At 40.2% G+C, this 12,631-nt stretch overlaps 1 protein-coding gene across 3 annotated transcripts in view; it reads right to left on the bottom strand.

The window, feature by feature from the left end:
• Positions 1-12,631, bottom strand: part of lins1 (lines homolog 1) — a 40,588-nt gene that overhangs the window by 21,006 nt on the left and 6,951 nt on the right. For all 3 annotated transcript variants that reach the window (XM_048562883.2, XM_048562884.2, XM_048562885.2), the window contains 2 exons: positions 7,556-7,645; positions 580-721 (listed from right to left, as the gene is read on the bottom strand). In XM_048562883.2, the coding sequence (XP_048418840.2) occupies positions 580-721; positions 7,556-7,645 (232 nt within the window). The remainder of the gene's footprint in view (positions 1-579; positions 722-7,555; positions 7,646-12,631) is intronic.

The raw sequence follows: 12,631 nt of genomic DNA, 5'->3' as shown, positions 1-12,631 counted from the left end.
AGCAGCATCAGAGGAGCAGGAAGGCCGACGTTTTGGGCCTAGACCCTTCTTCAGAAAAAAAGGTTGGGAGTCTACTTATTGGGATTTAAAAGAATAAGAGGTGATTTCATTGAAACATATAGGAAGTTCTGAAGACTCGCTGGACTCGAAACATTAACTCTATTTTCTCTCCACAGATGCTGCCAGATCTGTGGAGCTTCTCCAGCAATTTTGTTTTTTGTTTCAGGATTCTTAAGGGGATAGATAGGGTGGAAAATGAGGGACTTCTCCCCTCATCACACAGTCTAACACCAAATGCCATAGTTGCATAATAAAGATGTGCTAATTTAATAGTAAGACAACGAAGAATTTCTTCTCAGAGCCATTGGAACCCCTTGCCACAGCCAGCTGTTGGGCAGAATCTTTGAGTATATTTAAGATGGAGATAGAAAGATTCTTGATCAATAGGGGCATCTATTGATGGATAAACCATGATCTAATTGAACAGTGGAACAGGCTTGAGGGCCGAAATGGCCTACTCCCATTCCTATTTCCAATTTCTTTTTTTGTCCTTGAATATTGCCACAAGCATTCACTAACCTGCTTTATTCAGAGACTTTCCCTTTAAAACTTCTTTAATGACAAATGTAATTGTTTGCACCCATTCAGCTGCTTGGCTACTTCCAGGGTTTTCTGACAGAGTGTACAGACAACTGTTGATCCAACTCTCCACAGATCGATTCTAAAAACAAGCAACAACAAAACTTATTAATAGCTACCAATAAAAAGTGTTGGAAGAATGACTGTTAAAGAAACTGTTAAAGCTTTGCTTTAATTGAAACCTTTTTACAGGTGATAAATAACACAAAAGTAGAACAGGTTTTGGAGATCTGAAACAAACAAACATTTCAATGTTTACTGTGCACAGATGATGTCAGACCCGCTGACTTACTCCAGCAATTTCTGTTACATTTGCTAAATACTTCTAATTGTTTCCACCTTAAAATCCACTCACCATAGACTGACATAGAACATGCAACAAGCAACAAATTGGCAACTTCGAATAATTGCACAACCCGTAACAACTCAAAGCATTTAGTTTAAAACCTGAGCATTAGCTCAAACATGTGAGGCTGGCTAAGCAGCATGGTGACTTTGTAAGAAAAATCCATCAGTGCAAATGAAGAAAGGATGAACAAAGGAAACTACTGCCACATATAGAAACAAATGCACAATTGCAATTAGTTGTAAATTTCAGATGCTTAATCGAAGACTTTCTTTCAATTATTTTTCAAATATTGTTTAGGATCTGAAACTAAGTGAGTTAGAGGACACGGTGATTTGTAACAACAAAGGCATTAGGCATATAATGACCCACATATTAACTGAGCCTGTGACTAAATTGCATTAGTTCTTGGGATCATTTTCTCAATTCTGGGAAATGTATCAATCAGTGACTAAAAGGAAAGACTGATCGACATCAGGACAATGCTGTCAGACTCCTTGTTTCTCAGCTGAGGTCCCAAGACAATATTCAGTGTTGGCAAATTCTGAAACCATAATGTCCAGTGCTCCCAGAGCACTGGACGAATTTTGTCCAGATCCCAGGATTTTTTTTAACAGTAATCCTCCATTTCCAGACCTGCCTCCTTCATCCTGAATAAATGTCTAGAACAGTGATCCCATTCCAGTATGCTCAGACTGCAAGCCTATTTCTCGGAAGAACTTCAAGTGGACATGGCAATACAACTTGGCAGAGAATTCCGGTTCTCATTAAGTCACAAACTCACAGAGCAACAACAACAGATCTATTCATGCTATTCACAAAGATGAAGGTTTTCATTTGGAAAGATGTGCACTATTAAATCATTACAGAATTATTGAACTGGACATTATAGAGCAAAGCCATTCAGTCAATTGAGTCTGTGTGACATCTCTGAAAAGAATCTCCAGTGATTTTCTGTCTTGTGCCCTTTTTCCAGTTCTTAGGTTTTGCTTTTTTATATCCAGTTTCGCCACACGGCATCATAGGACTAAATCTGCTACCGCAGATCTGACAAAAAAGTTGCCAGATATCTCTCCAGGATCTTTCTACTGTACTTCTGAGACAGAATCCATTACAGTATTAGTCCAACAAACCATGCAGGTGACAATCTGAGTGGACTTCCACAGAAAGCTTGCCTCTTTTCATGCCGATAGCAGTCTGTCAGTAAATTCAGTTTAAACATTCTAAATCTAGATGCGAGTTTGCTCGCTGAGCTAGAAGGTTAGTTTTCAGACGTTTTGTCACCATTCTAGGTAACATCATCAGTGAGCTTCCGACGAAGCTCATCGGAGGCTCACTGATGATGTTACCTAGAATGGTGATGAAATGTCTGAAAACCAACCTTCCAGCTCAGCGAGCAAACTCACATCCAGAAACTCAACCTGAGCCACAAATCTTCTCAAAATTCTAAATCTACTTTGACAGCTACTGAAGAGATGGCGAATATAGTGTGGTTGGATGTTGGATGGGAGGAAGGGGGATTTGGTTAGCTTGGTCAGGGTGTCAGTTTTACATTAACCAGGATCTAGAGCAAGTTTTAATCCCTCTATTTTTTACCTAGTTGATTATTCAATCAGAACCCTGTGAATTCTCTGACTTGAACTTGAGGTGGGGGCTATTTGGGAGGGTTACAGACACCAGTTAATTGCTCATCAGAAGTTTATGCTTCACAGTCAATTATCCTGTGATCACTACATTAGGAATTTGAAGAGATCTAAACGCAATAACGGCAATTATGGTGTTTGCTAACCTAATGGCTTGCTGTATTTGCATGTTAACTTTGTGTATTTTGTATACAAGGGCACTTAATCTCTCGGAACACCAATAGTCAATGATTTCTCACCATTTAAAAGATAGTTCAGATTTTCTATCCTTCTTACTGGGTTAAAAACCTCACATATTGCCACATCATACTCCACTTTGTCCATATTTGTAACCGGTCTATATTCCAACTTAGGCAGAAGTATTGACCCTTGGGGAATTAATCCATTCATTTCTTCCCCAGGATTATTAATTTGCAAATTATGTTGAATTTGTGTCCTCTGGTAACTAATCTTTTCTGCTAGAAGAATCTGTTTCTTCCTGTTTATTTTATGAAAGCACTTTAATTTTAAATAAGATTTTGTTGTTCAAAATACAAAATGGATTAATATTTGGAATGGATTACTGAAGCATAATTACATTTAGAAACAGCAACCTTGCTTTCCAATGTGGTGTTGCAGAAGCCCCCGAAACACTGCATGAATCAATTACAAATAACATATTACAGAAAGTACACAATAGCTCAATGATTAATAACTGACCCCATAAACATTCTAATTCACTAATCATTTCACTGGCAACCTGTCACTGGCATTTCTGTATTTTGTAGTAAAATGACATTCAAGTGGTCCACCAAAATGGCATTTGAGCATTGGCACTTTGTAAAGTACTGAATAAGCTGCAAGTTATTAACCGTGATAAAACTTGTGCAATCTAATGAACACTTGATTGTGTTTTGTGTTAGTCCAGGGATTACTGAAAGGAAAAGTGGCAATCAACAATTTAAATATCCTCAATTCAAAACAAAATAGTGAAATGTTCATGGTGGAGTTCACTTTTCAGATGAATTCATGCAAACAGCAAGGAGACCATTTTGCTCCTTTGAAATAATGAGGTTGGGCTCGGTTGGGTGGGGGAGGTCTGGGCTTTTAATATGTTTTGTTCCTGTGCATTCAAACTTCATTACAGAAAATAGAGTTGTCTCACTACAGTGATCCCACATTCTGCATAGACAGTCTGCATCTTTGGAAGCATTCTAAAACTATAATAATCAGATTCACTGTAGCATTATTGATGGCAATTCAGAAGTTATGCAGTACTTTCCAGCAGATGATATTTTATTCTTTGAAGATGTAGGTCTATTTAACATGTACTTTTCCTTTCACATAAGCTTAATAGTAGCATGTAGGATCACACAGTACAGAACCCCTTTGGTCAACTGAGTCTGTGCCACCCAAAATACAATAAATCTACACCAGTCCCAGTTTTCAGCACCAGGCCCATGGCCTTGAGTGTTATGACACTTCAAGCGGTCATCCAGGTCGTTTTGAAAGATTGTGAAGTTTCCTGCCTCAACTTCCATCCCAGGTAGTGCATTCCAGACCAATATCAATCTCTTGTGAATTTTTTTTTTCCTTTAAGTCTCCTCTAAACACCCTGTCTTTCATCTTAAAATTATTCCCCTTTGTTATTCACTCTCCAGTTAAGGGTGGGGGACCGGCTGCTTTCTATTCACCTTGTTCATTTCCTCATAGTCTTATACACCTCTATCAGGACACCCTCAACCTTCCCTGCTCAAAAGAAAACAATCCAACTCATCCAGCCTCTTTTTGCAGCTAAGATGCTCTATCCTATGCAACATCCTGGTGAATCTCCTCTCCACCCACCGAGCAATCAAATCCTTCCTATAGTATGGTCACTAGAACTGCACATACTACTACAGTTGTAGCCTAACCAAAGTTCTGAACAACTCCAAAATGACTTCCCTGCTCTTAAAATCTGTGCCATCCAATATCCCATCCATAATAACCTGAAAATCCTAGGTAACAGGCATTGGTATCAGCTAAATAAAAACATGATTGCCCTGGAGAGAATGTACAGGAGATTCATCAGGGTATTGCTTGGGATGAAAAGTCTCAGTCCTGAGGAGAGACTGGATAGGCTGTGTTGGTTTTCCTTGGAGCAGAGGAGGCTGAGGATGGATCTGTTTGAGGTATACCAAATTATGAGAGGCACAGACAGAGTGTGGATTGTGAGAAACTCTTCCTTATGGCAAACCTGTCTAAGACCAGAGGGTATAAGACTAAGGTGATCAGTAAGTTGTTTAGAGGAGATCTGAGAGAAAAAGTTTACAAAGTTAGTATGAAGATACAACAAGTAACTAAGAAGGCAAATGGAATCTTGGCCTTTATCATGAGGGAATTATAACTTAAACACTGCAAAATCTTATTATAACTGTACAGAGTGTTGATGAGACCACATTGGGAGTAATGTAAACCTTTGGTCCCGTATTTAAGAAAGGATATATCGGTATTAGAGGCAGTTCAAAATAGATTCACTAGGTTAATTCCTTGGGTAAAGGAGTTGACTTGTCAAGAATGGCTAAGCAGGTTAGACCTTTATACATCTAGAGTTTAGAAGGATGAGGGATGATCTATAAAAACATACAAGATTGAGGTGCCTAGACAAGTTGATGTGCTAATGTTTCCATTATTGGTGAATCTCAAACTGGGAAGGCATAATTACAGAATAAAAGAAGATATATTTAAAACTGACATCTCAGAACGTAGCAATGTTCGAAGCACTCTACCCCAGAGAGATATGTGGTGAAAAGATCATTAAAAGTATTGAAAGAGGAGATAGACAGATTTTTGAAATATCAGGGTTTTGAATGCTACGAGGAGCTGGCACAGTTAAAGCCTGGAGTAGATCAGCCATCATCTAATTGAATAGAAGGGCAGGCTTGATGGACTGAATGCCCTACTTCTATTTCTTATGTTCTTAAATGTCTTAATGGTCTGTGGTTTCCATAGGGTCTGTCCTACCTTGTAAGAATATAGCATATTTCTAACTTTCAGGACACAAACTGGATTCAATTTGGACCCTTCTGAAATGGGCTTTTCCTTGAAAAGGTACACAGTGTGCTGTTAAGATGACTGCCAAAGGTCACTTGACCTTTGCGATTTCTGTACTTAACAAAAAAAATTAACTCAGGTCTCTAAAAGGTTTATAGAATGTACATGATCATGAGTGAATTAATTTCCCTTGACTAGACATATGGAATACAATATTACTTGTGAATTTACATCCCCTCTTGTCTTGGTATCTGCGGAAACTCAAATTCAATGTTTCTCAGCCCCAGAGTTAGTGCCTGTGAGTTTGAAACGTTACCGATAAGCATGGAGAATTAAGTCAAAAGCATGTGTAACAGCTGGTATTCATCCTCCACTGTGTAGAATTGCTTATGACTTTGAATCATTGGACAATGGAAATACATGGGCACAGAACGGGTTTCAGATAATGAATCTAATTACTCCAAGAACAGGCCAGAGATAAGTCAATTTGAAATCCAACAGGGCACAAGTAGGATCATCCTCTGATAAGAAGGAAATCCTGCCTAATACCATTGATCGAACCTGGGCTGCGGGGCCGCGAGAGACCGAGAAGGGGCTAGTTTGTTGTCAGCTACAAACTTCAGCCTCAAGCTCATCTTGAAACCCAGAATCCCCCAACTTCCATTAATCTCCAAACAACCACAGAAGACAACCACTTAGGCCTATAACACTACATTTTATTTTTAAAAAGAATGTCTTTTAAAATTTGCTTCCAGTATTTCTGTTAGTAACTCATGTGTACAATTTCTCTCAAATTCATTTTTTCTTGCATGTGTCTGCCTTGGTAAAATGTTTTGTTACATCTGTATTTCAGTGTTGTGAATAAATGTATTTTTCGTTTTGATTTAAACTAACCCAGAAAACCTGTCTCATTTCTATGGTGGCTCAGTGGTTAGCTCTGCTGCCTCACAGCTCCAGGGATCCGGGTTCAATTCTACCTTGGATGATTGTCTGTGTGGAGTTTGCATCTTCTCCCTGCGTCTGTGTGGGTTTCCTCTGGGAGTTCCAGTTTCCTCCCACAGTCCAAAGATGTGTAGGTTAGGTAGATTAGCCATGGGAAATGCAGGGTTACAGGGATATGGTGGGATGCTCTTTGGAGAGTCAGTGTGGACTCAGAATTATAGAATTATAGAATGTACATGATCATGAGTGAATTAATTTCCCTTGACTAGACATATGGAATACAATATTACTTGTGAATTTACATCCCCTCTTGTCTTGGTATCCGCGAAAACTCAAATTCAATGTTTCTCAGCCCCAGAGTTAGTGCCTGTGAGTTTGAAACGTTACCGATAAGCATGGAGAATTAAGTCAAAAGCATGTGTAACAGCTGGTATTCATCTCAACAAGTCCACAGTGACCCTCAGAGGATCACACGTAGACCCATTCCTCTATAAGCCATCTAATTTACACATCACTGGACGCAACATGCAATTTAGCACGGCTAATCCACGTAACCTGCAAATCTTTGGACGTTGGGAGGAAACCGGGGCACCCGGAGGAAACCCAGGCAGACACATCTTGTTGGGCGAAATGGGCTGTTTCCAGACTGGAGGGATTTTATGATGAAAGTTACAACACAGTGCTTTGCAACACTTGCCATAATGTTTACAATAAGGTGTATACAACTTGAAAGTGAGGACAAAGGAGACAAGTTTTTCCAACATCTCTCTTCCATTTGTGACGGATCCCTCTTCTTGTATAAAGAAAACCACATGGAACAATGAAGATGAGCATTGCAAAAAGCACTCTGTTCAAGAAACCTACTTGATAACAGAATAATTTTTCCCAAAAGCAATGCCATCTAATCAATATTTGCGAAGATTGGTAAAATGTTCCTTTATTAATAAAAGCTGTACCCTGAGTTCATACTCACCATCACCAGAATCTCAACCAGAATCAGTGATGCAACACTCTTCATAGCCAAATGAGACAACAGTTTATCTGGGCAGCCAAACAGCAAAACCTGGGAAGGGAAAACATAATATATCACTCAGAATTTCAAGAGTACACTGATTAATAAAGAGAAAACTGTTATTGTTCAATATTTGGAAAGGCTATGGAATAATTCAGTTTATTTTTTTTAAAGATTTGATCTGATGTTGGCTTTAATAATCTGTTAAAAAAAGTCCCATTTTGGTTGAATATTCAGTTACAGACTTTTTCTGATCTTTACAAGTCTCACTGGGACCTAGTTTCATAATATTAAAGGGAGTGAAGAGGTGTTTGAAGGGGCAGGGACAACAAGCTCATTACATGGTATGTTCTGATGGAGGAAGAGGATGACGGGACAGAAAACCTCCTGATTTTGAGTGAATGTTAGGATATAGTTGCATGAAGATTTCAGTTCAAAAAGAAAACTGACTCACATCAAGTACTACACAATCAGTACTCTGCACTGGAGACTGCTGAGAATGATTACAACTTGAAACAGTGCAGTCCAGACCATGACATCAAAGGGAATGGGCTGCACATGGGAAACAAGGAGGAGAAATGGAACCATTACAGGAGATAGACCAGTGAGCCTTACCTTAGTTGTTGGTAAAGTGTTGGAAAACGTTATAAAGGGTAGGATTTATAATTATCTGGAAAAGAATAAATTGATTAGGGATAGTCAGCACGGTTTTGTGAAGGGAAGGTCGTGCCTCACAAACCTTAGAGTTCTTTCAGAAGATGATCAAACAGGTAGATGAGAGTAAACCGTTTGATGTGGTGTATATGGATTTCAGCAAGGCATTCGATAAAGTTCCCCACAATAGGCTATTGTACAAAATGTGGAGGAATGGGATTGTGGGAGCTATAGCACTTTGGATCGGAAATTGGCTTGCTGAAAGAAGACAGAGGATGGTAGTTGATGGGAAATGTTCATCCTGGAGACCAGTTACTAGTGGTGTACCACAAGAGTCGGTGTTGGGTCCACTGCTGTTTGTCATTTTTATAAATGACCTGGATGAGGGCGTAGAAGGATGGGTTAGTAAATTTGCAGACGACACTAAGGCCGGTGGAGGTGTGGATAGTGACGAAGGATGCTGTGGGTTGCAGAGAGACATAGATAAGCTGCAGAGCTGGGCTGAGAGGTGGCAAATGGAGTTTAATGCAGACAAGTGTGAGGTGATGCACTTTGGAGTAACCGGAAGGCAAAGTACTGGGCTCATGGTAAGATTCTTAGTAGTGTAGATGAGCAGAGAGATCTCGGTGTCCTTGTACACAGATCCTTGAAAGTTGCCACCCAGGTTGACAGGGCTGTTAAGAAGGCATACTGTGTTTTAGCTTTTATTAGTAGAGGGATCGAATTCTGGAACCAAGAGGTTATGGTGAAGCTGTACAAAACTCTGGTGCAGCCGCACCTGCAGTATTGCGTACAGTTCTGGTCACCGCATTATAAGAAGGATGTGGAAGCTTTGGAAAGGGTGCAGAGGAGATTTACTAGGATGTTGCCTGGTATGGAGGGAAGGTCTTACGAGGAAAGGCTGAGGGACTTGAGGCTGTTTTCATTAGAGAGAAGAAGGTTGAGAGGTGACCGAATTGAAACATAAAATAATCAGAGGGTTAGATAGGCTCTCCCTATCCACCCTTTTTCCTAGAATGGTGACGGCGAGCACGAGGGGGCATCGCTTTGAATTGAGGAGTGAAAGATATAGGACAGATGTCAGAGGTAGTTTCTTTACTCAGAGAGTAGTAAGGGAATGGAACGCTTTGCCTGCAACGGTAGTAGATTCGCCAACTTTAGGTACATTTAAGTCGTCATTGTATAAGCATATGGACGTACATGGAATAGTGTAGGTTAGATGGGCTTGAGATCGGTATGACAGGTCGGCACAACATCGAGGGCCGAAGGGCCTGTACTGTGCTGTAATGTTCTATGTTCTATGTTCTATTCCCGAGTTAGGAAGGCACCTGGAGCCATAATTTCCAACCCCAAATGGCATGTTGCTTTCTCCATGCTACGGTAAAGGACATCGTGGAGAAAATACAGATATTCTGCAGGAGCAGGGGAGTGAACCAGAAGCTGCTGTATATATTGATAGCAATGACAGAACAGATGGCTGGTAGCCTACAGTCTCTATGTTATTCCTAGTGCTGTGTTCCAGTAAGAAACAAAGATAGGGAAGGTTAATCTGTGGCTCAAAGTACAGTGCAGTAGGATAGGAGGACCCAAAGCAAAACCGATTCAGAATAATGGATAGGCTTTTTAGGACTGAGATAGGGTGGTGAAGAAGGCATTTGGCACGCTTGCCTTCATTGGTCAGAACATTGCGTAAAGGAATTGGGATGTCATGTTGTGGCTGTACTGGATATTCGTGAGGCCACTTTTAGAATACTGCATACGATTCTGGACATGCTTCTATAGGAAAGATGTTGTCAAACTTGAGAGTTGCAGAAACCATTTACAAGAATGTTTCCGGGACAGGAGGCTTGGAATTATAGGCACAGGCTGAAAAGGCTGGGGCTTTTTACCTCTAGAGCATTAGAAGCTGAAGGTCACAAAATCTTGAGGGGCACAGACATGGTGAATCTTTTTCCAAGGGTGGGTCGATCCAAAACCAGAGAGTTTGGGTTTAAGGGAAGAGGGGAAAGATTTGAAAAGGTCCTGAGGGATAACTTTGTCGTGCAAGTGTATGAAACAACCTGGCAAAGGAAGTGGTCAAGGTGGGTAAAATTACAACATTTAAAAGGCACCTGGATGGACTCGGAAGGATTTAAAGGGAATTGGACCAAATGCTGACAAATGGTCAGATTTGGGATGTCTGGTCAGTGTCGACGAATTGGACCATAACCTGTGTTTCCATGATGTATGACTCAATGTATTAATGACTTAGATGAGGAAAGTGAAGATGGTAGAACCAGTTTTGCAGAGGAGGCAAAAATAGGTGGGAAGGAAAGCACTGAGGATGACACAAAGAATCCGCAGAGCGATATGGACAGTTTAAGCAGGTTGGCAACCACTTGGCCGATGGAATATAATATGGAGAAATGTAAGGTGGCCAAATTGGCAGGAAAAATGGAGGAACTGAATGGCGAAAAACTGCAGAAAACTGTAGTACATGGCATTTGGGAATCCTCATGACTAAGTCATAAAAACCCAGCACTGGAGTGCAGCAGGTAATAGGGAAAAGAAATTCAATGTTGGCCTTTATTCAAAGGGAATAAAATGTAGAAATAGGGAAGTCTTGGTAAAATGACATACGGTACTAATTAGTTCACAGTATTCCAGGTGTGGACAATTTATCTAAGGAAAAATACACTGCCATTGGACGCAGTTCAGAGAAAGTTCATGAGATTGAGCCTGGTTATGGGGATGTCTTAGGAGGACAGGTTGAGTAGGACGTAGCTGTGGTCATTGGAATTTAGTAAAATGAGAGGCAACCTTATTGAAATGTATAAGATTCTCAGGGAACTTGACACGGTAGATGCAGACAGATTGTTTCCCCTTCTGGGAGAATTTAGGACAAAAGGCACAACTTCAAAGTAAGGGGTTGCCCATTTTAAGACAGAGATGAAGTGGAATTTCTTCTGAGCGTACTGAATCCGTGAAATTCCTTGTTGTGTGGGCTATAGAGGCTGGGACCTTAACTGTATTCAAGCCTGAATAGATTTTTAATCAGAAAGGGAATTGAGGGTTACAGGCAGTCTCAAGTTTGTAAGCAGGTTCCACTTGGGAGTCTGTTCCAAAGCCAATTCATGCACAAGTCAGAACACAATGCCGAAGAATACAAGAGATAACACAGCGTGGAAGTGAAGGAACACAGCAGGTCAGGCAGCATTACAGGAGTAGGAAAGTTGATGTTTCGGGTCAGGACCCTCCTTCAGAAGGGTGCCAACCTGAAACATCAACTTTCCTACTCCTCTGATGATGTCTGACCTGCTGTGTTCCTCTAGCTCCACTGTGTGTTAACTCTTATTCCAGCATCAGCAGTTCTTATCGTTGCGGAACAACACAAAATACCTGTTCACAAATAGGGGAAAGTACATGCGAATCTTTAAAACTAATATAATACATTCCTAAGTATACAATATTGCAAGTGTTTGAGAGTCATACGTTCCTAAATCAGAGTCCCCCTCATATGGGTAAAGGCAGGAAAGTGGAGTTGAGGATTATCAGATTAACCAAGATCTCATTGAATGACAGAGCAGTCTTGATAGTCTGAATGATCTAAGAAATGGCAAAGTCACACATACTTGATTTTGCCATTTCTTAGATCATTCATCAAAGTCACACATACTTGATTGATTGATTTTATTGTCGTATCTACTGAAATACAGCAAAAATCTTTGTTTACAAGCAGTACAGGCAGATCACAGCAAGCAAAGGTTTGAGGCTAGAGTCCAATCAACAGTCTGATTAACAGCTGGAAAGAAGCTGTTCCTGAACCTGCTTATGCAGCGTTCAGGCTTCTATATCTTCTGCCTGACAAAAGAGGTTGTAGGAGATCATTACTGGGGTGCGATGGGTCTTTGATGATGTTGGCCAGTACCAGAGGATTGGAGAGTGAGAATACAGTACTCGTGCTCAAGAAAGGATGTGAGGACATTCCGAGTAATCAGTTTAAAATCAGCACTGGGCAAAGTTTTCGAAACAATAATCACAAAACACGTTAAGGCATATTTGAAGAGGTCAGATACAATACAATTAAGGATAGCCAGTATGGATTTGTAAAATGCAAATCATGTATGATGAGTTGAATATTTTGAGCAAGAAGAATTTGATGTGAGGAATATAATGGACATTGGCTATATTGATTGCAAGAAGGTATTTGACAATTACGCTTAAAAGGCTGGGTGGCAACACAGAGGCTCTTGGTGGAAAGGGTTGAATAAAAAAATTGGATGAAGGACATGAAAGAGCAAGTCAGGTCACTGATTTTTATGATATATCTACACAAATGACTTGGCAATTAGAATACAGAATAAAATTTCAAACTGTCAATTACATCAGAATTGGAAGCTTTAT

Source organism: Stegostoma tigrinum, chromosome 33 (genome assembly GCF_030684315.1).
Source record: "Stegostoma tigrinum isolate sSteTig4 chromosome 33, sSteTig4.hap1, whole genome shotgun sequence".
Lineage (NCBI taxonomy): Eukaryota > Metazoa > Chordata > Chondrichthyes > Orectolobiformes > Stegostomatidae > Stegostoma > Stegostoma tigrinum.
Note: the sequence above shows the minus strand (reverse complement) of the source record. Positions and strands in the feature narration are given on the sequence as shown.